This window comes from Cherax quadricarinatus, chromosome 55 (genome assembly GCF_038502225.1).
Source record: "Cherax quadricarinatus isolate ZL_2023a chromosome 55, ASM3850222v1, whole genome shotgun sequence".
NCBI lineage: Eukaryota > Metazoa > Arthropoda > Malacostraca > Decapoda > Parastacidae > Cherax > Cherax quadricarinatus.
This window is the reverse complement of record NC_091346.1, coordinates 13433228-13457336: the sequence shown is the minus strand read 5'-3', so window position 1 is coordinate 13457336 and position 24109 is coordinate 13433228. Positions and strand designations below refer to the sequence as shown.

The following is a 24109-nucleotide window of genomic DNA, read 5'->3' as shown; positions in this document are numbered from 1 at the left end:
CTCTGGAACATCTAGTCTCTGTCCACCTTGTCAATTCCTCTCAGTATTTTGTATGTCATTATCACATCCCTCCTATCTCCTGTCTTCCAGTGTCATCAGTTATTGCAAATTCATCAACTTCATTGAATTCTTCCAAGTTAATTTATTTGCAATTTTTTTGTGTGTTTTTTTTGCAGATACTGCAGTTAAGAATAATACTACACTTGCAGACACAGTTATTGCAAATTCATCATCTTCACTGAATTCTTCCAAGTTAATTTATTTGCAAAAGGAGGGAAATGAAAAACAAGAGCCCTGTATGCAAATGTTACCAAAGACAATAAAGTCTGAAGATTGCCAGACAATGCAGCCATCATGTCCTGGGACAGAAGTATCACAAGACTTAACACCAACCTTCCAGGTTACACCATTAGCAACCTCACAAAGAGTGGTTGTTGAGCAAAACAGTGAATTGGCATCACATCCACAGACTGAAGATACACATCAGCAGAAACAGTAAGTCTGCGTATATTTATGTTGAACCACTGAGGAATCACCCTCTGTAGTTATACCCTTAACCCTTTGACTGTTTCAGGCCCCTCTCTGAAACTGTCATTCTATGTCGCCAAATATTCGAAAAAAAAATTATTTTTTTCTTATGAAAATGTTAGGAATATTTTTAGTAGTGTTTTAAGCCTAAAAAAAATTTTTTGCCATCAGTACTTACCGAGATATAGAGCCGCAAAGTTTGCAGAAAGTGACGTGCGTACGGCAACAGCGGCGACCGCCGCCCACCCGGTATTCTTTTATTTACTCTAATTCAAAGGTTTCTTGCATTTTTCAATATTTTTCTGTTCCAGGTAACTTATGTGGCCTGTGAGACCAATGTAAGGTGCATTCTTCAAATATACACTCATTGTTTACAACACAATAACAGAACAAACTTTATCACTATTAGTTTGTGTATACACTTTGTTTACACAAACAAACAATACAAAACAATGTTTATTACTATTGTTCCATAATATATATACATATGTACAGTCACTAAACACGTTCCTAGAACTGCTGTAGCTTGTGGAACTCTTTGAAACATGGGTATATGCAGAGGGGCACTTCACACTCCTAACACATAAAATGAGTGTCTCTGCGTGTTTGTGGGCGTTTTGTGGTATGCATACATACATAACACCTCTTCTGAGCATTTTTCTTGGCAGTAGTAGGAGGCAGTTGTATGGGGTAGTGATCACCAGACCTCAAACGAGATGACGTCTGTGGGCGCTGGTCTATTGCAGGAGTTGCTCCTTGGTACTTTGCAATTATTTGTCTGATTACTGACAGGCAAAATTCACCATATTTTGGTGTTTTGTTGGTCTTCAACTTGTATATGTTATAAGCATTTAGCATAGAGATATCAACAAGATGGAAAAAAAGTTTTATATACCACTTATAACTCTTGTGTACACAGTCTGCAAACCCAATCTGCATGTCACATTTGTCCACTAAGCGCATATTGAGGTTGTAGTCCATGACAGCTGCAGGCTTTAGAATGGGTTCATTGGTCTCTCTGTTGTCCCTGCCACTGGGTACCATTTCGTTTCTGTGAACTGATGTCAACAATGTGACATCACGTTTGTCATGCCACCGAAATGCCATGATGTCATTGGCAGCAAAAGCTTGCACCTCACCTCTGCGAGTGCCAGCGTTGAGCCTTGGCATATGTTTACGATTACCACGCACTGTGCCACACACGTCTGTCAAGTTCACTCGCAAGAAATCACTGAGTAAGGGGCTTGTGTACCAGTTATCAGTAAATAACATATGCCCCTTACCAAGATATGGTTCCATCATTGTTCGAACCACATCACCAGAGATACCCAATAACTTCATGGTATCTCTCAAAGTATTACTGCCAGTATACACAATGATATCCAAAACTAGACCACTTCTGCAATCACACAGTACAAATAGCTTTATACCAAAGCGTTTCCTCTTGCTTGGTATATATTGCTTGAATGAGAGTCTTCCTTTGAATAAAATCAAGGACTCATCAATAACAAGCTTCCTGAAGGGATAAAAATACATGCAGCACTTTTGTTTCAGGTACATAAACACATTTCTGATCTTATATAACCTGTCGCTTCTGTCAGACCTGGTTTTGTCTGAAAAGTGTGACATACGTAACAGTATCGGGAAACGATTGACACCTATAATGTCACTAAAACCTGGAGTTGAAATCAGGCGTTCTGTTGCCCAGTATGTGGTGACAGTGTGCTTATACACATGTGGCATAAGCATTATTGTGGCAAAAAACAGGTACATCTCTGCCACAGTTGTCTCCTTCCACTTGTGTAGCCGTGATTTTGGTGAGAGAATTGTATTTGCCATGGTGTAATCACAGTATGTGTTTGTTTCCCTGACAATGATGTCCATCAGGGGTTCATCGAAGAATAACTCAAAGCAGTCCAGTTCACTGGCATTGTTCCCAAGTGGACAAGATGGCTTTATTCCACTTTGTGTTTCATCAAAGTCATGGGGACTGGGAACAAACTCGTCACCGTCCTGCCAATCCCAGATGCGGTCTGCTGGTGGGGTCTGGATATTGTACTGTGGTTGTGGTTGTGTAGGTTGTGGTTGTGCAGGTTGTGGTGGTGCAGGTTGTGGGAGTGTGGGGTAGGGTGAGGCTGGTTGTTGTGCTGCGTCAGCAGCGTGGGTAATAGCGTGGCCCGCTGATGGTGCCACATGGGCCGTGCCACCCTCACTATCACCACCACTGTCTCCTCCCTCACTGTCACCATTCATACCCATCGTTACAATATCGTCATCTTCACTATCAGGTCGTGGTGTAGGGCCACGGGATGTGCTCCCAGAGTTTCTCCTTCCCCTTGGAACAACATATGAAACACTACCAGACCGCATGCTACGTCGTACATACTGCCGCTTCACTGGGGAATATTCACTCTCACTGTCACTAGAACTGCTTTCAATGACCTTGAAATCACTATCACTGCTATCATCTGGGTGTTGTACACGACCAAATAGTTTCCTCTTTCGTCCTGGTACAGGCGAACGTGAACGTGAACAAGCCGGCACAGCACCAGAGGTGGAAGGCTGTGGGTCATCTGGGTTTTCATCACTAATTACGTTATCCTGGGCACTTTTTCCGGTAACACTCGCTTCAAAACCCTGGAATTCACTGTCACTGACATTTTCATCGCTGTTAGAGCTATCACTTGGGAACAAAAGACCTCCAATCTGCCGAGGAGTGAGGAACTTCTTACCGAGAGGCATGGTGAAAATGGACTAACAACATGGCGTTCCCACAATGCACCGCTGGGTCCCAGATTTTTTTCACAGGGTGCACACCGACCACTGAGACCCATTCTCTCTCGTGTAGGCCTACCAGGCCTTTGGCGCTTGATTTGAAACTGCTAAATTTGTGCGTATAAATACGTCAGAAACATTGGCTCGTAAGACATATTTATACGTCGGAAACAGTCAAAGGGTTAAACCACTGGACTTGATCCTCATTAATATTTTCTGCTCAATCTAGCCTGCTGATTTCCATCCTGTAATGGGTTCCTGTTTTGTATGTTCACATAAGACTAGGATCACATAAGACTAGGAATTTGTCAATTCAGTGCAGTTTTTTTTTTTTTAAATTCTTCGACACTGAGTAGGGGTCTCAACAGTGAAAGGGTTAGAACAGTTGTCTAACACCAGTGTTACCTATTTATTGCTCAGTGAACAGGGGCATTGTGTAGGAAAGCATGTGCAAAATCTCCAGCCTTCCCAGGATTGAACCTGGGGCCCTTCTCAGATGGAATAAGATGTCAGTGACAAGAATTTAGGAATATATTGAGAGAATATAATTTTTTTTTAATATCCTTGTAACATTGTTGTATACAATGAAATTTTCTTTTAAAGGAGGTGTTTGGGATATTTGCTATTTGGAGGGACATCTAAACTGTCATCTATGTGTGCCTCTGGCAAGCAAGTGATAGTGTGAATGATGGTGAAAGTGTTTCTTTTTCAGGTCACCCTGTTTTGGTGGGAGACAGCCAGCATGTTTACAACAAAATAAATACTCATTTTGCCCTTTTGTAATTTTTTACTTTTGTATAACATTTTAGTAAGCCAATGCAAGTGGAGCAGCTAGGTGGCTCTCGCAAAACTGTGGAGAAGAATAATGCACCTATTACTAAAAAAAAGAAGTCATGCATTACTAAGAAAACATGTAAACAGCAGAACATGTCAGATCATCTCTCCAAGATTCTTAGTGCACCTCAGGAGCAGTACTTAGCACCTCTTCTCCAAGGTGAGTACTTTTATAGTCTTATGTAATTTAAAGTACAGCATACAGTATGATTACCACTCCTCTTTGCAAAGGATTCAGTAAAAAATAAAATTCATCAAGGATAAGGTATCTGTGCCATCAGTGCCAGGATGATACACAACCATGAATCTCTGAATTTGCTGATGACAATTTGTTGCTCCTTGGTAGTAGGTTGGTAGACAGCAACTGCCTAGGGAGGTACTACTGTTCTGCCAAGTGTATGTTAAATGAAAGCTTGTAATTGTTTTAAATGATGGTAGGCTTGCTGGTGTCTTTTCTCTGCCCCATAAACATGCAAGATTTCAGGTGTGTCTTGCTACTTCTACTTACACTTAGGTCACACTACACAAACATATATACACACCCCTCTAGGTTTTCTTCTATTTTCTTACTAGTTCTTGTTCTTGTTTATTTCTTCTTATCTCCATGGGGGAAGTGGAACAGAATTCTTCCTCCATAAGCCATGCATGTCATAAGAGGCATCTACAGTGCCAAAAGCAAGGGGCTAGTAACCCCTTCTGTATATATTATTAAGCATATGGGGATCTTTATTCAGGAAACGTTTCGCCACACAGTGGCTTCATCAGTCCAATACAAAGAGGAAGGTGTAAGGAGAGGATGAGAATGAGGTAATCAGTCCCTCAACCTGGAGTCGATGGACTGAACACATCGACTCCAGGTTGAGGGACTGATTACCTCATTCTCATCCTCTCCTTACACCTTCCTCTTTGTATTGGACTGATGAAGCCACTGTGTGGCGAAACGTTTCCTGAATAAAGATCCCCATATGCTGCATAAGTGTCTCAATCTTCAACTTGTCGGTTTTTCAAACCATTCATCACATATATTATTAAATTTAAAGAGAAACTTTCGTTTTTCTTTTTGGGCCACCGTGCCTTGGTGGGATACGGCCGGTGCGTTGAAAAATAAAAATTGTTACTACAGTGTTTCCATTACCTCAGATGACACAACAGGCTGACCAAGTGGTATATGATGAACACTTGACAGAAATGAAAAATAAATAACTTCAACTTCACCATCCCGAGCTGTAGCTGAACTTGAAATATGGTAAATTAAGGATGACCTGAGGAAAGCAGCTGCAGCCAATGCTATTTCAGGCTCAGCCTACAATTTCTAAACATGTTTTCTATGTCATCTTAAGTTCACACAAACCCCTAATTCCAAGAGTAGCAGCCAGCAGCTGTTCCCAACAATTCCCCATCAATGAATGTCCAATTGACATGCTCAAAGCCATGTTTGAGGCATATACATCCAAATTCCAAGAGTACCTAAAGCTCAACAAACATATGTGAGCTAAAGTACAGGTTTCCCTCAACATTCACGTTTTCAACTTTCACGGGCTTCACACATTCGCGAATTCCCAACCGCCAAATTCCCAGCCACCAAATTCCCAGCAGCCAAATCATATTTAAGTTTCCCGCCACCTGCGAGTCCCTACTACCCTCCCTCCGACCCCCGCAACTGGCAGCCAGCCCTCCCACCACTCAGTGTGGTGAGTGTTTTGTTTGTTCATTATTTGCTATTAAACTACAGTATAAATAATGTAAACACATTCATGACTGCATATTGGAATGGCTATTCGGACAGGTATTAGACAGTGACATCATGTGTTTACTCTTGAACACTGCAAAGAATTAAAAATTTCTGCTACAGCTAATAATAACAATAGTAATAATAATAATAATAATAATAATAATAATAATAATAAATATGATATAATTGAAGAAGGAAATTGTACAAAAATACGAGGGAGTGGTTGACACATCGTCAGTGTGACTTTGTTTATGCTGGAGTGAACATTAGTCTCCGTGCTCTTCCAAACATTTCACAATAATTCATTGTGTTTGGTACTTGTAGATTGAGTGTGACTGGAGTGGTAGAGGCAGTGATTGAGGCAATGGTATTTAATAACATACATGTTAATAATAATATATGTTATTAATATGTACTATTATTATTTATAACATATGTTATTAAATACATACATGTTAATAAGAAGAAAATTGTCAAAGTGGGAATTCTGAATGTGCGTGGATGTTGTGCAGATGATAAGAAAGAGATGATTGTGGATGTTATGAATGAGAAGAAGCTGGATGTCCTGGCTTTAAGTGAAATAAAGCTGAAGGGGGTGGGAGAGTTTCAGTGGAGAGGAATAAATGGGATTAGGTCAGGGGTTTCAAATAGAGTTAGAGCTAAAGAAGGAGTAGCAATAATGTTGAAGGATAAGCTATGGCAGGAAAAGAGGGACTATAAATGTATTAATTCAAGGATTATGTGGAGTAAAATAAAGATTGGATGTGAAAAGTGGGTTATAATAAGCGTGTATGCACCTGGAGAAGAGAGAAGTGTAGAGGAGAGAGAGAGATTTTGGGAAATGTTGAGTGAATGCGTGGGGAGTTTTGAATCAAGTGTGAGAGTAATGGTGGTTGGGGATTTTAATGCTAAAGTGGGTAAAAATGTTATGGAGGGAGTAGTAGGTAAATTTGGGGTGCCAGGGGTAAATGTAAATGGGGAGCCTTTAATTGAGCTATGTGTAGAAAGAAATTTGGTAATAAGTAATACATATTTTATGAAAAAGAGGATAAATAAATATACAAGGTATGATGTAGCACGTAATGAAAGTAGTTTATTAGATTATGTATTGGTGGATAAAAGGTTGATGGGTAGGCTCCAGGATGTACATGTTTATAGAGGGGCAACTGATATATCGGATCATTATTTAGTTGTAGCTACAGTTAGAGTAAGAGGTAGATGGGAAAAGAGGAAGGTGGCAACAACAAGTAAGAGGGAGGTGAAAGTGTATAAACTAAGGGAGGAGGAAGTTCGGGTGAGATATAAGCGACTATTGGCAGAAAGGTGGGCTAGTGCAAAGATGAGTAGTGGGGGGGTTGAAGAGGGTTGGAATAGTTTTAAAAATGCAGTATTAGAATGTGGGGCAGAAGTTTGTGGTTATAGGAGGGTGGGGGCAGGAGGAAAGAGGAGTGATTGGTGGAATGATGAAGTAAAGGGTGTGATAAAAGAGAAAAAGGTAGCTTATGAGAGGTTTTTACAAAGCAGAAGTGTTATAAGAAGAGCAGAGTATATGGAGAGTAAAAGAAAGGTAAAGAGAGTGGTGAGAGAGTGCAAAAGGAGAGCAGATGATAGAGTGGGAGAGGCACTGTCAAGAAATTTTAATGAAAATAAGAAAAAATTTTGGAGTGAGTTAAACAAGTTAAGAAAGCCTAGGGAAAATATGGATTTGTCAGTTAAAAACAGAGTAGGGGAGTTAGTAGATGGGGAGATGGAGGTATTGGGTAGATGGCGAGAATATTTTGAGGAACTTTTAAATGTTAAGGAAGAAACAGAGGCAGTAATTTCATGCACTGGTCAGGGAGGTATACCATCTTTTAGGAGTGAAGAAGAGCAGAATGTAAGTGTGGGGGAGGTACGTGAGGCATTACGTAAAATGAAAGGGGGTAAAGCAGCTGGAACTGATGGGATCATGACAGAAATGTTAAAAGCAGGGGGGGATATAGTGTTGGAGTGGTTGGTACTTTTGTTTAATAAATGTATGAAAGAGGGGAAGGTACCTAGGGATTGGCAGAGAGCATGTATAGTCCCTTTATATAAAGGGAAAGGGGACAAAAGAGACTGTAAAAATTATAGAGGAATAAGCTTACTGAGTATACCAGGAAAAGTGTACGGTAGGGTTATAATTGAAAGAATTAGAGGTAAGACAGAATGTAGGATTGCGGATGAGCAAGGAGGTTTTAGAGTGGGTAGGGGATGTGTAGATCAGGTGTTTACATTGAAGCATATATGTGAACAGTATTTAGATAAAGATAGGGAAGTTTTTATTGCATTTATGGATTTAGAAAAGGCATATGATAGAGTGGATAGAGGAGCAATGTGGCAGATGTTGCAAGTATATGGAATAGGTGGTAAGTTATTAAATGCTGTAAAGAGTTTTTATGAGGATAGTGAGGCTCAGGTTAGGGTGTGTAGAAGAGAGGGAGACTACTTCCCGGTAAAAGTAGGTCTTAGACAGGGATGTGTAATGTCACCATGGTTGTTTAATATATTTATAGATGGGGTTGTAAAGGAAGTAAATGCTAGGGTGTTTGGGAGAGGGGTGGGATTAAATTATGGGGAATCAAATTCAAAATGGGAATTGACACAGTTACTTTTTGCTGATGATACTGTGCTTATGGGAGATTCTAAAGAAAAATTGCAAAGGTTAGTGGATGAGTTTGGGAATGTGTGTAAAGGTAGAAAGTTGAAAGTGAACATAGAAAAGAGTAAGGTGATGAGGGTGTCAAATGATTTAGATAAAGAAAAATTGGATATCAAATTGGGGAGGAGGAGTATGGAAGAAGTGAATGTTTTCAGATACTTGGGAGTTGACGTGTCGGCGGATGGATTTATGAAGGATGAGGTTAATCATAGAATTGATGAGGGAAAAAAGGTGAGTGGTGCGTTGAGGTATATGTGGAGTCAAAAAACGTTATCTATGGAGGCAAAGAAGGGAATGTATGAAAGTATAGTAGTACCAACACTCTTATATGGGTGTGAAGCTTGGGTGGTAAATGCAGCAGCGAGGAGACGGTTGGAGGCAGCGGAGATGTCCTGTTTAAGGGCAATGTGTGGTGTAAATATTATGCAGAAAATTCGGAGTGTGGAAATTAGGAGAAGGTGTGGAGTTAATAAAAGTATTAGTCAGAGGGCAGAAGAGGGGTTGTTGAGGTGGTTTGGTCATTTAGAGAGAATGGATCACAGTAGAATGACATGGAAAGCATATAAATCTATAGGGGAAGGAAGGCGGGGTAGGGGTCGTCCTCGAAAGGGTTGGAGAGAGGGGGTAAAGGAGGTTTTGTGGGTAAGGGGCTTGGACTTCCAGCAAGCGTGCGTGAGCGTGTTAGATAGGAGTGAATGGAGACGAATGGTACTTGGGACCTGACGATCTGTTGGAGTGTGAGCAGGGTAATATTTAGTGAAGGGATTCAGGGAAACCGGTTATTTTCATATAGTCGGACTTGAGTCCTGGAAATGGGAAGTACAATGCCTGCACTTTAAAGGAGGGGTTTGGGATATTGGCAGTTTGGAGGGATATGTTGTGTATCTTTATATGTTTATGCTTCTAGACTGTTGTATTCTGAGCACCTCTGCAAAAACAGTGATAATGTGCGAGTGTGGTGAAAGTGTTGAATGATGATGAAAGTATTTTCTTTTTGGGGATTTTCTTTCTTTTTTGGGTCACCCTGCCTCGGTGGGAGACGGCCGACTTGTTGAAAAAAAAAAAAAAAAAAAAAAAAAATGTTAATAATAATACATGTTATTAATAATAACATGTACTATTATTATTTATAACACATATGTTATTAAATACCACTGCCTCAACTGCTGAATTATTGTGAAATGTTTGGAAGAGCAGGGAGACTAATGTTCACTCCAGCATAAACAAAGTCACACTGACGATGTGTCAACCACTCCCTCGTATTTTTGTACAATTTTCTTCTTCAATTATATCGTATTTATTATTATTATTATTATTACTATTGTTATTATTAGCAATAGCAGAAATGTTCGATTCTTTGCTGTGTTCAAGAGTAAACACATGATGTCACCGTCTAATACCTGTCCGAATAGCCATTCCAATATGCAGTCATGAATGGGTTTACATTATTTATTCTGTAGTTTAATAGCAAATAATGAACAAACAAAACACTCAACACATTGAGTGGTGGGAGGGCTGGCTACCAGTTGTGGGGGTCGGAGGGAGGGTAGTAGGAACTCGCAGTGGTGGAGGCATTGGTGGAGTCTGTGGTATTTAATAACATACATGTTATTAACATACATGTTATTAAATAACATACGTTATTAAAGCATAACATGTATATATTTAGTACAATTTACGAAGTTTTCATGTATTTTATGATTATTCATGGTTCAACAAGTTAAGGAAGCAGTATTGTAATATATTTCCCTACAATATATTGGGGCACCAAACATTCACGGTTTTTCAACATTCGCGGTTTTTCAACATTCGCGAGGCTCTTGATCCCCTAACCCTCGCGAATATTGAGGGAGACCTGTATGTGATTACTAAGTGCTTGACGAAATGGAAACAGATTCTAGCTCTTCCATTTAATAATGAACCAAAGCATTGTTCATTTTCATCTCCAGTTTGTTAGTTAGTGATGATTTGTCCCAGCCATTGTATTGACTTTTATTCTTCATTTGATGATATCTTAATTGAAGCTAATAACTTGTCCAGATCTTTCCTAAGGATATCACTCATCTTTTCTTGTTTGGTAACATTTTTTATACAATTTTTATTTATTATTGATAGATCATGATTTTTTTTTTTAAACAAGTCGGCTGTCTCCCACCAAGGCAGGGTGACCCAAAAAGAAAGAAAATCCCCAAAAAGAAAATACTTTCATCATCATTCAAAACTTTCACCTCACTCACACATAATCACTGTTTTTGCAGAGGTGCTCAGAACACAACAGTTTAGAAGTATATACGTATAAAGATACACAACATATCCCTCCAAACTGCTAATATCCCAAACCCCTCCTTTAAAGTGCAGGCATTGTACTTCCCATTTCCAGGACTCAAGTCCGGCTATATAAAAATAACTGGTTTCCCTGAATCCCTTCACTAAATATTACCCTGCTCACACTCCAACAGATCATCAGGTCCCAAATACCATTCGTCTCCATTCACTCCTATCGAACACGCTCATGCACGCCTGCTGGAAGTCCAAGCCCCTCACCCACAAAACCTCCCTTATCCCTTCCTTCCAACCTTTTCGAGGACGACTCCTACCCTGCCTTCCTTCCCCTACAGATGTATACGCTCTCCATGTCATTCTACTTTGATCCATTCTCTCTAAATGACCAAACTACCTCAAAAACCCCTCTTCAGCCCTCTGACTAATACTTTTATTAACTCCACACATTCTCCTAATTCCCACACTCTGAATTTTCTGCATAATATTTACACCACACATTGCCCTTAGACCGGACATCTCCACTGCCTCCAACCGCCTCCTCGCTGCTGCATTCACAACCCAAGCTTCGCACCCATATAAGAGTGTTGGTACAACTATACTTTCATACATTCCCTTCTTTATCTCCATAGATAACGTTTTTTGTCTCCACATGTACCTAAACGCACCACTCATCTTTTTTCCCTTATCAGTTCTATGATTAACCTCATCCTTCATAAATCCATCTGCCGACATGTCAACTCCCAAGTATCTGAAAACATTCACTTCTTCCATACTACTCCTCCCCAATTTGATATCCAATTTTTCTTTATCTAAATCATTTGATACCCTCATCACCTTACTCTTTTCTATGTTCACTTATAACTTTCTACCTTTACACACACTCCCAAACTCATCCACTAGCTTTTGCAATTTTTCTTTAGAATCTCCCATAAGCACAGTATCATCAGCAAAAAGCAACTGTGTCAATTCCCATTTTGTATTTAATTCCCCATAATTTAATCCCACCCCTCTCCTGAACATCCTAGCATTTACTTCTTTTACAACCCCATCTATAAATATATTAAACAACCATGGTGACATTACACATCCCTAAGACCTGCTTTTACTGGGAAGTAGTCTCCTTCTCTTCTACACACCCTAACCTGAGCCTCACTATCCTCATAAAAACTCTTTACAGCATTTAGTAACTTACCACCTATTCCATATACGTACTTGCAACATCTGCCACATTGCTCTCGTATCCACTCTATCATATGCCTTTTCTAAATCCATAAATGCAATAAACTTCCCTACCTTTATCTAAATACTGTTTTGGGTCACCCTGCCTCGGTGGGAGACGGCCGACTTGTTGAAAAAAAAAAAAAAAAAAATATATGCTTCAATGTAAACACTTGATCTACACATCCCCTACCCACTCTGAAACCTCCTTGCTCATCCGCAATCCTACATTCTGTCTTACCTCTAATTCTTTCAATTATAACCCTACCGTACACTTTTCCTGGTATACTCAAATTGATTCCTCTGTAATTTTTACAATCTCTTTTGTCTCCATTCCCTTTATATAAAGGGACTATACATGCTCTCTGCCAATCCCTAGGTACCTTCCCCTCTTTCATACATTTATTAAACAAAAATACCAACCACTCCAACACTGTATCTCCCCCCTTGCTTTTAACATTTCTGTCATGACCCCCTTTCATTCTATGTAATGCCTCACATACCTCTCCCACACACATCCTGTTCTTCTTCACTCCTAAAAGATGGTACATCTCCCTGGCCAGTGCATGAAATTACCGCTTCCCTTTCTTCATCGACATTTAAAAGTTCCTCAAAATATTCTTGCCATCTACCCAAAACCTCCATCTCCCCATCTAGTAACTCCCCTACTCTGACTTGTCAGTTTATAAAATTTTATTGTTAGCTAATATTATTATTATATTTGTGGAAAGCACTAAAGTCATAAGGGTTACAAAATACTACATAGCAGAGGTGAAAAATGTGGTAGAAAAGTCCAAAAACCGAAGTAATATTTCCCATAAGAATTAATGTAAATATTTTGAATCCACCTAGGTAGTAGGTTGGTAGACAGCAACCGCCCAGGGAGGTACTACCGTCCTGCCAAGTGAGTGTAAAATGAAAGCCTGTAATTGTTTTACATGATGGTAGGATTGCTGGTGTCCTTTTTTCTGTCTCATGAACATGCAAGATTTCAGGTACGTCTTGCTACTTCTACTTACACTTAGGTCACACTACACGTACATGTGCAAGCATATACAGTGGACCCCCGGTTAACGATATTTTTTCATTCCAGAAGTATGTTCAGGTGCCAGTACTGACCGAATTTGTTCCCATAAGGAATATTGTGAAGTAGATTAGTCCATTTCAGACCCCCAAACATACACGTACAAACGCACTTACATAAATACACTTACATAATCGCATTGGGAGGTGATCGTTATGCGGGGGTCCACTGTATATACATACCCCTCTGGGTTTTCTTCTATTTTCTTATTAGTTCTTGTTCTTGTTTATTTCCTCTTATCTCCATGGGGAAGTGGAACAGAATTCTTCCTCTGTAAGCCATGCGTGTTGTAAGAGGCGACTAAAATGCCGGGAGCAAGGGGCTAGTAATCTCTTCTCCTGTATATATTGCTAAATTTGAAAGGAGAAACTTTCGTTTTTCCTTTTGGGCCACCCCGCCTCGGTGGGATACGGCCAGTGTGTTGAAAGAAAGAAAGATTTTGAATCCATTCTAGACACCCAAAAATATTAACAAAAAATACATTTTTGAAGAGTAACATACACAAAACAATGAGAACTAAATAAAATGACTAATAAAATGGATATGAACATTTAACATCACATTTACCTCAATTGAAGATTCGTGTTGGCGTATGGAAGACATGGAGGAGGAGAAAGGGAGGACTGAATAGTGTTTGGAAGGGGAATCCCCTTCCATAAGGACTTGAGGTATGAAGTCCCTGCCCAGGGTTACTTGCCTTCTTTGTCTTTTGCTGGCACTAGGACCAGCTTGAGGGGGCAGTAGGGCAAATTTCTGCGCGCGCTCACCGAAAAATCTAAAAAATATGGAAATTGAGTTATATATACTGAAAAATAGCTCAACTCTTTGGCAACACAATGGTACCAGAATGAATGTTCTACGACGTTTCTACAAGAAATTATAGTCATTTATATCAGGTATGGTGACGGCGATGTTGGTAGCGAGTCTGCTCACGGCCCGTATATTTTTTGGAGTTTTTTCCTTGTTTTTTATCGCTTTTTCTTGCATTATTCTTTCTAATATAATAACTGACTATTTGGCATCATAAAACAGTAGGTGGGACTTACCCGTAGACTTAGAGACAACCGGGAACCAGACGGGAATGCTCGGCAGTGTTCCCGCTCCCGAGAGTTCCAGCAGGAATCACTCATTATTACGCTTATATATCAACTCTACGGCTTATTTGTCTATCAGAATTGATCTAATATGATATAATAAACACTCTAAATAACATACAAACATGTTATATACTCTAGACTGAATAAAATAGGCCATAATATGGCGAAAGACCATCGGGAATATTTCGATATTATTTGAGTTACACCTCTCCATATCGTATTCTTTGGACTCTGAGTAAGAGAAAACGGTGTTTTGAGGATAACTGCACTAGAAAACATCAGTTTACTAAGAAATACACCCAAACAAACGCGATTTTCGCTAATTTTTTTTTTTTTTTTTTTTGAGACGGGTGCCGGCCGGCGCTCCCAGCCGATATCTGGCAAGTAACTTATTCACCTAATGTCCAAAATTCTTCCTCTATTACTTAATTAAATGGAATAAAATGCTCACAGAAATTGTAGAATAATGATTTCTCTATTTTCCGGTGACCAAATTTTGGAAATATTCCAAATACTTTGGGAGTTATGTGGGAGTAAAGGGCAGATTTTTTTGCAATATTCCAGGAACTAACAAACTTTATTTTTTTGTGGAATAAAGATAAGTTTATTTAGAGAAAAGGACTCACCGAAAATTAGTATAAGCATTGTTCTCTCGGCACCAAGTGTCCAAACAACCTTACGTAGTCCCATATAAGAGAAAATTTGGCCACAAGGGCATTTTCAGTAAATCAGTCTTTTCTCAGTTGTTGTTTGAGGTATACTTTTGATAAATATTTTCAAGAAAGAGTGAAAACACTTTGTCTTGTGCACCAAAACTGGAGAAAATCGGACAGTAAACAAAAGAGTTACAGATTTTGCCCTATAGCACCCTTGAGAGTCACTGCACCCCTGTCACACAAAAAAAAATGTCCAGAGAGGTCTGTTTCTGAAGACTTGCCTGAAGTGGGATGAGGTTTTGTCACTGAATTCTATCATGTTTCTCACTTTCTTTTCCAAAGGGCGGGCACTAGGAACTTTCTTTGGGCCCTGGGTGGCTTATTTCGCAGTTGCACTCGATAAACAACCACAGAAAACAGTGGATTATAACGAAATGTTTGGATGAATGCATGAAGTGTTGCTCACTCACTGAGAGAAACAGCCAGACTGACTTGCGCATGCGGTGTGGCGGACGGACGCATCCAATATGGCCGATTTCCGAGTTGCCGGCTGAAATCCAGGATAGAATTTTGGACAAAAAAGCGGCCGTAATTCGATTGGCTGATATCCTCACCAGCCGATATCTGGGGCTCCACTGTATTTTAGGAAGTCTGAATAAATGAAGAGTGGATACAATTGAGAAACCACTGCATTAGCAAAACACTGTAAATCAAAGTGTAAAGCAGGTCCTGCCTCTGTTTAAGAATTGGGAGGTAATAAGGTTTGATCCAAGGAAGAGAAGGTAGTGCTAGTTCCTTAGATGAAGAGCCCTTTACCAGTATGAAAGCACTAACCTTGAAGGGAGGAGGAAAACAGAATTTGGTTAGTATGTGTGGTTGACTGTATCATCATGGTGGTGGTTGGTAAGAAGAAAAGTAGTATTAGTGTTTCCTCTATTTGCTTGTATTGCAAACCTGAAATGCTACCAGGTGATATGGCATCTCCTGCATGTTAATTTATTTGTTTACTTTGATTTTGTTGTTGTTCGAAGTTCGAAGTTCTCTGACCTGAGGGTTGGTGAGAATGGGAAGGAAGAGGGAGGGGAGGGCTGGAAAAATGGAAGAGGTTGGGAGGGTGGAGTAGGAGATGAGGTTGCAGAGGTGAGTGGCCCGTCCACTCTGGAGCGTGATGTGCAGAGGTACTGCAGGAGGTTGTGTTGGAGCGAGATGTGCTGTTGGCAGGAGTGTCAGTAGGGTAGGGCTGGTACTCAGGTGCCCGGCAGGAGAAGGCTGGTGGTGCCCAGGAAAACAGGGTCTATTGGAGCCACACCCCAGCTTTAGCTAAATAGCAAAGTGCTGGGGAACTTCAGCTTGGTGGTGGTTGGTTATGCACTTGATCCGCTGCTGACTGCATTGAATCTTGTTCTGGAGAGGTGTAACACGTTGACGGGGGAGTTGGAATCATATGTGGTTGTTGAGGTGGTGTATTATCTCTTTGAGGGTAGTTGGTCTTTCGTGGTAGGTGAATTTTGCAGTATTGTCTTGGAGTCGTTGGATGAGTTCTTCGCGAGGCATTGCTTTACTATATTGCTTCATGGTGTAGAACGTGACTCCTCTGTACTGTAGGGGAGGTAGGGTTGGTGGAGGAGGTGGGGAAGGTGGAGAGGGTGGAGGTGAGGAAGGTGGAGTGGATGTTGGAGCTTGGTTGATCGTGGTGGTTGTGGGAGAGACTGGAGGTGGGCTCTCATTGGTGGGATTCTGCTGTGGTTCAGTGGTCTCTGATTAGTTGAGCTCTTGAGCGGTTGGTAGTGGTGGAGGAGCAGAGGTGATGTTGATAATGTTGTTAGTGGACTTCACACTGTCACTGGACGGTGGTGATGTAGGGAATATAAAGTTTGGCATGTTGTTGAGTTTGAAGAGTTCGTTGATCGTGGTGTTGAAGGAGCCTGGTGCTGCAATATTGTGGACGTGGGCATACATGATGCAGTATAGGATTTTGGTGGAGTCACCTACGGGCAATGGTGGAGATGTAGTTGTGGAGGCCTGGAGAACTGGGGTGGAGTCAGGTAGATTCCTGGTAATGGCAGCATATGAGGTTGCTTGGGTAGTTGGTGTCTGCTGTTGTTCAAGCTGTTTTTTCAGTAGTTCACGTCTGGTAGGGCATTTGGCCACCAAGGTGTGGTGGTCGTTGTTGCAGTTGAGGCATTTGGGTGGAGTGGTGGAGGTGCATGACTTGAAATCGTGGCCTTCAGTGCCACAGGTAGCACAGATCTTCTTGTCTATGGAGGGGCAGTTCTTCGTGGTATGCTGGTAAGAATAGCAGTTGTAACATTGAGGGATGTATGTAAATTTCTCTGCTTTGATAAATGTTGGATGGATGTGGAAGTAGAAGATGGCCAGGCCCTCATTAAGAGCTTTGATTGCCATGCTGACATCGCTGAAGGTGACCTTCAGCATGGAGGAAGCTTTGGGAATTCTTGTGATGTGTTCTATCTTGGCTCAGGTGTTCTGGTCTTCAATTGATGATTTGGTTACAGAAATCTCTTGGGTTGTGATGAGTTTGTCGAGCTTCTTGAGAAACACAGTTCTCTTGGCTTTCAGGGCTGGGGATGTTAGGACTTGGAATCCACATTGGTGAAGGGTGGAGATAACTTCGGTGGTGGTTAGTTTGTCGGCCTCGAGGTCATCTGTGCAGATGACCACAAAAGCTTCCTTGAGAGAGAGGATTGCGTTGCACTTGACTCGCAGAGCACCACTGATGGGAGATGCAAGGGCTAGTTTGGACGAGTCGTTGACTGTCCCACTCACAGGTTTGATCTTTACCCTGTTAGAATAATGCATGGTGAGTAAGCAGTGCTCCCCTCCCCAGCGGGGATCGTAGGGATGTCTAAAATGTTCTCATGTGCTCTCGGGGAGAGGTGTCTTCTGATTGGTCAACGCGGTGACCAATCACCGAGCGGCTTGAGGCCGCGGCTCACTCGCCGGCCAGTGCTACACGCACGTCCACACCGTCGGCTGGCTGCTACTCGAACGTCCACGTCTGCTGCCGCCGCCGCCGCCGCCCCCCCCCCCTCCTCCTCCTCCTCCTCCTCCTCCTCCTCCTCCTCCTCCTCCTCCTCCTCCTCCTCCTCCTCCTCCTCCTCCTCCTCCTCCTCCTCCTCCTCCTCCTCCTCCTCCTCCTCCTCCTCCTCCTCCTCCTCCTCCTCCTCCTCCTCCTCCTCCTCCTCCTCCTCCTCCTCCTCCTCCTCCTCCTCCTCCTCCTCCTCCTCCTCCTCCTCCTCCTCCTCCTCCTCCTCCTCCTCCTCCTCCTCCTCCTCCTCCTCCTCCTCCTCCTCCTCCTCCTCCTCCTCCTCCTCCTCCTCCTCCTCCTCCTCCTCCTCCTCCTCCTCCTCCTCCTCCTCCTCCTCCTCCTCCTCCTCCTCCTCCTCCTCCTCCTCCTCCTCCTCCTCCTCCTCCTCCTCCTCCTCCTCCTCCTCCTCCTCCTCCTCCTCCTCCTCCTCCTCCTCCTCCTCCTCCTCCTCCTCCTCCTCCTCCTCCTCCTCCTCCTCCTCCTCCTCCTCCTCCTCCTCCTCCTCCTCCTCCTCCTCCTCCTCCTCCTCCTCCTCCTCCTCCTCCTCCTCCTCCTCCTCCTCCTCCTCCTCCTCCTCCTCCTCCTCCTCCTCCTCCTCCTCCTCGAGATGAATTCAATTTTGTGTCATGTTGTTGTTATTACTCTAGACTTAATTTTGGGAGGATGGCTTTTCTATTCTTCTGTCTTGGACATTGTGTTGTATCATTTCATAATAGCTTGGATTGACTTTAGTAATATAGAAGGTTGAAAGTCAAAGTGAAGCACTATATGTGAAAGTGTGTAAAATAAAGGAGAGTTTTTTTTTTTTTTTTTTTTTTTTTTTTTTTTTTTTTTTTTTTTTTTTTTTTTTTTCGCATTACTATATAGATAACCATATACAGTGGAACTCTGGATTTTGTGCACACTGAATATCATAGGTTTTGGATTTAGACCACTTTCTGGGGTGAAATTTTGGTCTGGATTTTATACCTTCATCTGGAAATCGTATGTATCAGATGCGTCCCGCCCACCTCGGATGCCGCCACTCTCATGTGAACGTGTCTCAGTCTGACTCTGTCGCTAGTTGGGTGAGCATTCATCCGAAACATTTCGCATTTTTTGTGCTTGTTTATTGATTGCGACTGTGAAATAAGCCACCATGGGCCCAAAGAAAGTTCCTAGTGCCAGCCCTTTGGTAAAGAAGGTGAGAAACACGATAGAATTCAAGAAAGAGATTGTAGAAAAATATGAAAGTCGTGTACATTTAGCCGAGCTCGCCAGGATGTATGGGAAATTGAAATCAACAATCTCTTCCATCCTGGCAAAAAAAGTAGAAATCAAGGAAGCTAAAGTTGTGATAGGGGTTAATTTGCTAACGAAAGAGAGATCACAAACAATCAGAGATGTGGAGTTGTTGTTGGTGTGGATCAATGAAAAACAGTTAGCGGAAGATAGTGCTGTGGAGCCGATCATTTGCGAAAAGGCAAGGCAGTTGCATGCGGATCTCGTAAAGAAAATGCCTGGAACAAGTGCTGCTGTTAGTGAATTTAAGGCCAGCAGAGGCTGGTTCAACAGATTCAAGAAGCGTAGTGGCATACACAGTGTTGTAAGGCATGGCGAATCTGCAAGTTAAGACAAATGTGCGACCGAAGAATTTGTTGATGAATTCAAGGAGTATGTAGAGGCTGAAGGATTCCTCCCCCAACAAGTGTTCATTTGTGATGAAACAGGCCTCTTTTGGAAGAAAATGCCAAAGAGGACCTGCATCACACAGGAGGAAAAAGGCACTGCCAAGACACAAGCCTATGAAGGATAGGCTAACTCTTTTGTTCTGTGGTAATGCTAGTGGGGATTTCAAAGTGAAGCTTTTACTGGTGTATCACTCTGAAAATCCCAGAGTGTTCAAGAAAAACAGTGTTGTCAAGAGTAAATTGTGTGTAAAGTGAAAAGCTAATAATAAGGCTTGGATCATGAGGCAAATTTTCATTGACTGGGTCCATGAAGTGTTTGGTCTGAGTGTGAAAAAATACCTCCTGGAAAATAAATTGCCACTGAAGTGCCTCCTGGTAGTGGACAATGGTACTGCTCATCCTCCAGACTTGGAAGACCAGTTGTTTAGGGAATTCAGTTTTATAACAGTGAAGCTAGTGCCTCCTAACACCACTCCTCTCATCTAGCCCATGGACCAGTAGGTCATTTCTAACTTCAAAAAACTCTACACGAAAGAAGTGTTTCAAAGGTGCTTTGAAGTGACCTTGGACACTGCATTAACCCTAAGAGAGTTCTGGAGGGATCACTTCAATATCCTCCATTGCATAAGCCTTATAGGTAAGGCTTGGCAGGAAGTGACTTTCAGGACTTTGAACTCTGCTTGGAGAAAATTGTGGCCAGAATGTGTCCTCAAAGATTTTGAAGGGTTCGAGGCTGACCCTGTCGACCCTACGCCTGTTGTGGAACGTATCATGTCTTTGGGGAAGTCCATGGGATTGGATGTGAGTGGCCAGGATGTGGAAGAGTTGGTGGAGGACCACAGGGAAGAGCTAACCACTGAAAAGCTGCAAGACCTTCATCTGGAACAGCAAGAGACCACAGCTGAGGAAATTACTTCAGAGGAGGAGGAAGAGAGAGGGAGGAGAAGGTGCCTTCTTCAGTGATTAAGGCTATTTGTGCAAAGTGGAATGAGGTGCAAACTTTTGTTGAAAAATATTGTCCTGACCAAACTGATACAAGCTGTATCAGCACCATGTTCAGTGACAATACCTTGTCCCATTTTAGGCAAATCTTAGCGATGCCAGAAACAGCTCTCTAGACAGTTTTTAGTGTGACAGGGGTCCAGTGCCAGTAGAAGACAAAGCAGGGAAGTAACCCCGGAGAGGGCTTTGATACCTGAAGTCCTTATGGTGGGGAGATTCCCTTTCCAAACAATAATCTCAACTTCCTCTCCCCTCCTCACCTTCAATACACCAACAAGAGTCTTCACTAAAGATATGTCAAGTTCATTTATCATTAAAATTAGCCATTTATATTTATTTCTCATCGTTTTTTGTATGAAAACTATAATTATTCTTTAAAAAATGTATTTTTTTGTTAATATTTTTGGGTTTCTGCAACGGATTAATTGTATTTACATTATTTCTTATGGGAAATATTACTTTGGTTTTTGTACGTTTTGGATTTAGACCGACTTTCTGGAAAGATTAAGTACGAAATCCGAGGTTCCACTGTATTGTACCCTTCCTCTGTATCCTAGTCTTATTACCATCTCGCCTAATAGTAACCTATGCCGACTTATTTTAAAATTTCATAAAATATATTTTGAGACAATGGTGTGATGTAGTTATTTTATTCTCTCACTTGCTAACCAGTGATTGATTCAATATTTTCTTTGTCATCAGTCCATTCTAAGCATTTTTTAAATTATTTTTAGGCTGGGTACGTGAAGTGGTACGACGTGCCATTGCCGAGAAGAAAAGATGTGATGTTTATTATCATCCACCCAAAGGTCGGAAGCTTCGATCTCGTGTAGAGATTGTAAAGTATTGTAAGTAACGTCTTAGAAGGCAGCATAAAGTACCTGTATGTTAAGTAATGTATTAGTAGGCAGTGTAAAGTATTTGTATATTAAGCAATATCTTAGTAGGCAGCATAAGGTATCTACATGTTAAGCAATGTATTAGTAGGCAGCATAAAGTACCTGCATGTGGGATTTAATAAGCACTTGCAGTTTGTGTATGATTGTTGCTTAGTTTTCCATATTACTGCATCATTAAACATATTCTACTTTAAGTAAATTTATTCATGTGATATGCTAAATTAAAATAAGTTTTGTATTTGATTTGAAAATTATCTTATTTTTGAGTACAGTAGAACCCCGATATCCGGGGGTTCAGTTTTCCTGGTTTCAGTTATCCGCAGTTTACTGTGGCTTAAAAATATCAAGAGGGGGAGCAGGATTCAGCTAGGAAAATTTTAATAATAGTCCAATTTCAATTATTTTTTTATTGTAAGTTAAGAAGATGGTCCAAACTGAATACTAAAAATTTCATGAAGTTTGCCTAAAAATAAGAAGAGAAAAAATAATGATTTTTGATATGGCAACATGTTGGAAAAATTTATTCAAAATTGTTAATGTTTAAGATGTTGTAGTTGTCTTTACATGAACAAGTAAAGGCTGAAGACAAATTGTATGGAGGGACTTGAACTACATTAATTAAAGAATATTACAAAGTCCCTTCATTAGATTGTAAAACTATGATACCTGAATAATGTGTGTAAAAATCATAATGAATAACAAAGAAAATTTTACTAATAGGAGAATAACTTACTTTTGAAGAAAAAACTCAATCTCTCCCCAGTATAAAACACCGATTATAAAATAATCATAATAAGTAGTATTGTATATAGGTAGTAAGTTGGTTGACAGCAACCCCCCCAAGGAGGTACTACTGTCCTGCCAATTGATTGTAAAACGGAGCCTGTATTTGTTTTACGTGATGGTAGGATTGCTGGTGTTATTTTTCTGTCTCAAACATGCAAGATTTCAAGTACGCCTTGCTACTTCTACTTAGACTTAGGTCACACTACACATGCATAGACAAGCATATATATGTACACATGCCCCTCTGGGTTTTCTTCTATTTCCTTACTAGTTCTTGTTCTTGTTTATTTCCTCTTATCTCCACAGGGAAGTGGTACAGAATTCTTCCTCCGTAAGCCATACATGTCGTAAGAGGTGATTAAAATGCCGGGAGCAAGAGGCTAGTAACCCATTCTCCAGTATACATTACTAAAGTTAAAAGAAGAAGCCTCCTTTTTTCCTTTTAGGCCACTTGCCTCGGTAGGATACGGCCGGTTTGTTGAAAGAATAATAATAATATGTGAAACAGAAACCTGTAACTGTTTTGCATGATGGTAGGATTGCTGGTTTCTTTTTCTGTCTCATAAACACGCTAGATAACAGGGATATCCTGCTACTCCTACTTACACTTTTGTCACACGCACATGCATATATATATACATACATCTAGGTTTTTTCTCCTTTTTCTAAATAGCTCTTGTTCTTCTTTATTTCTTCTATTGTCCATGGGGAAGTGGAAAAGAATCTTTCCTCCGTAAGCCATGCGTGTCGTATGAGGTGACTAAAATGCCGGGAGCAATGGGCTAGTAACCCCTTCTCCTGTAGACATTTACTAAAAAAGAGAAGAAGAAAAACTTTATAAAACTGGGATGCTTGAATGTGCATGGATGTAGTGCGGATGACAAGAAACAGATGATTGCTGATGTTATGAATGAAAAGAAGTTGGATGACCTGGCCTTAAGCGAAACAAAGCTGAAGGGGGTAGGGGAGTTTCGGTGGGGGGAAATAAATGGGATTAAATCTGGAGTATCTGAGAGAGTTAGAGCAAAGGAAGGGGTAGCAGTAATGTTGAAGGATCAGTTATGGAAGGAGAAAAGAGAATATGAATGTGTAAATTCAAGAATTATGTGGATTAAAGTAAAGGTTGAATGCGAAAAGTGGGTCATAATAAGCGTGTATGCACCTGGAGAAGAGAGGAATGTAGAGGAGAGAGAGAGATTTTGGGAGATGTTAAGTGAATGTATAGAAGCCTTTGAACCAAGTGAGAGAGTAATTGTGGTAGGGGACCTGAATGCTAAAGTAGGAGAAACTTTTAGAGAGGGTGTGGTAGGTAAGTTTGGGGTGCCAGGTGTAAATGATAATGGGAGCCCTTTGATTGAACTTTGTATAGAAAGGGGTTTAGTTATAGGTAATACATATTTTAAGAAAAAGAGGATAAATAAGTATACAAGATATAATGTAGGGCGAAATGACAGTAGTTTGTTGGATTATGTATTGGTAGATAAAAGACTGTTGAGTAGACTTCAGGATGTACATGTTTATAGAGGGGCCACAGATATATCAGATCACTTTCTAGTTGTAGCTACACTGAGAGTAAAAGGTAGATGGGATACAAGGAGAATAGAAGCATCAGGGAAGAGAGAGGTGAAGGTTTATAAACTAAAAGAGGAGGCAGTTAGGGTAAGATATAAACAGCTATTGGAGGATAGATGGGCTAATGAGAACATAGGCAACGGGGTCGAAGAGGTATGGGGTAGGTTTGAAAATGTAGTGTTAGAGTGTTCAGCAGAAGTTTGTGGTTACAGGAAAGTGGGTGCGGGAGGGAAGAGGAGCGATT

The 24109-nt window shown here is 41.0% G+C and overlaps 1 protein-coding gene across 4 annotated transcripts in view; it reads left to right on the top strand.

Moving 5' to 3' along the window:
- LOC128699012 (protein PF3D7_1417600) overlaps positions 1-24109 on the top strand; it is a 68336-nt gene that overhangs the window by 17034 nt on the left and 27193 nt on the right. For all 4 annotated transcript variants that reach the window (XM_070096836.1, XM_070096835.1, XM_070096833.1 and 1 more), the window contains 3 exons: positions 177-495; positions 4113-4297; positions 21343-21456. In XM_070096836.1, coding sequence (XP_069952937.1) covers positions 177-495; positions 4113-4297; positions 21343-21456 — 618 coding nt within the window. The remainder of the gene's footprint in view (positions 1-176; positions 496-4112; positions 4298-21342; positions 21457-24109) is intronic.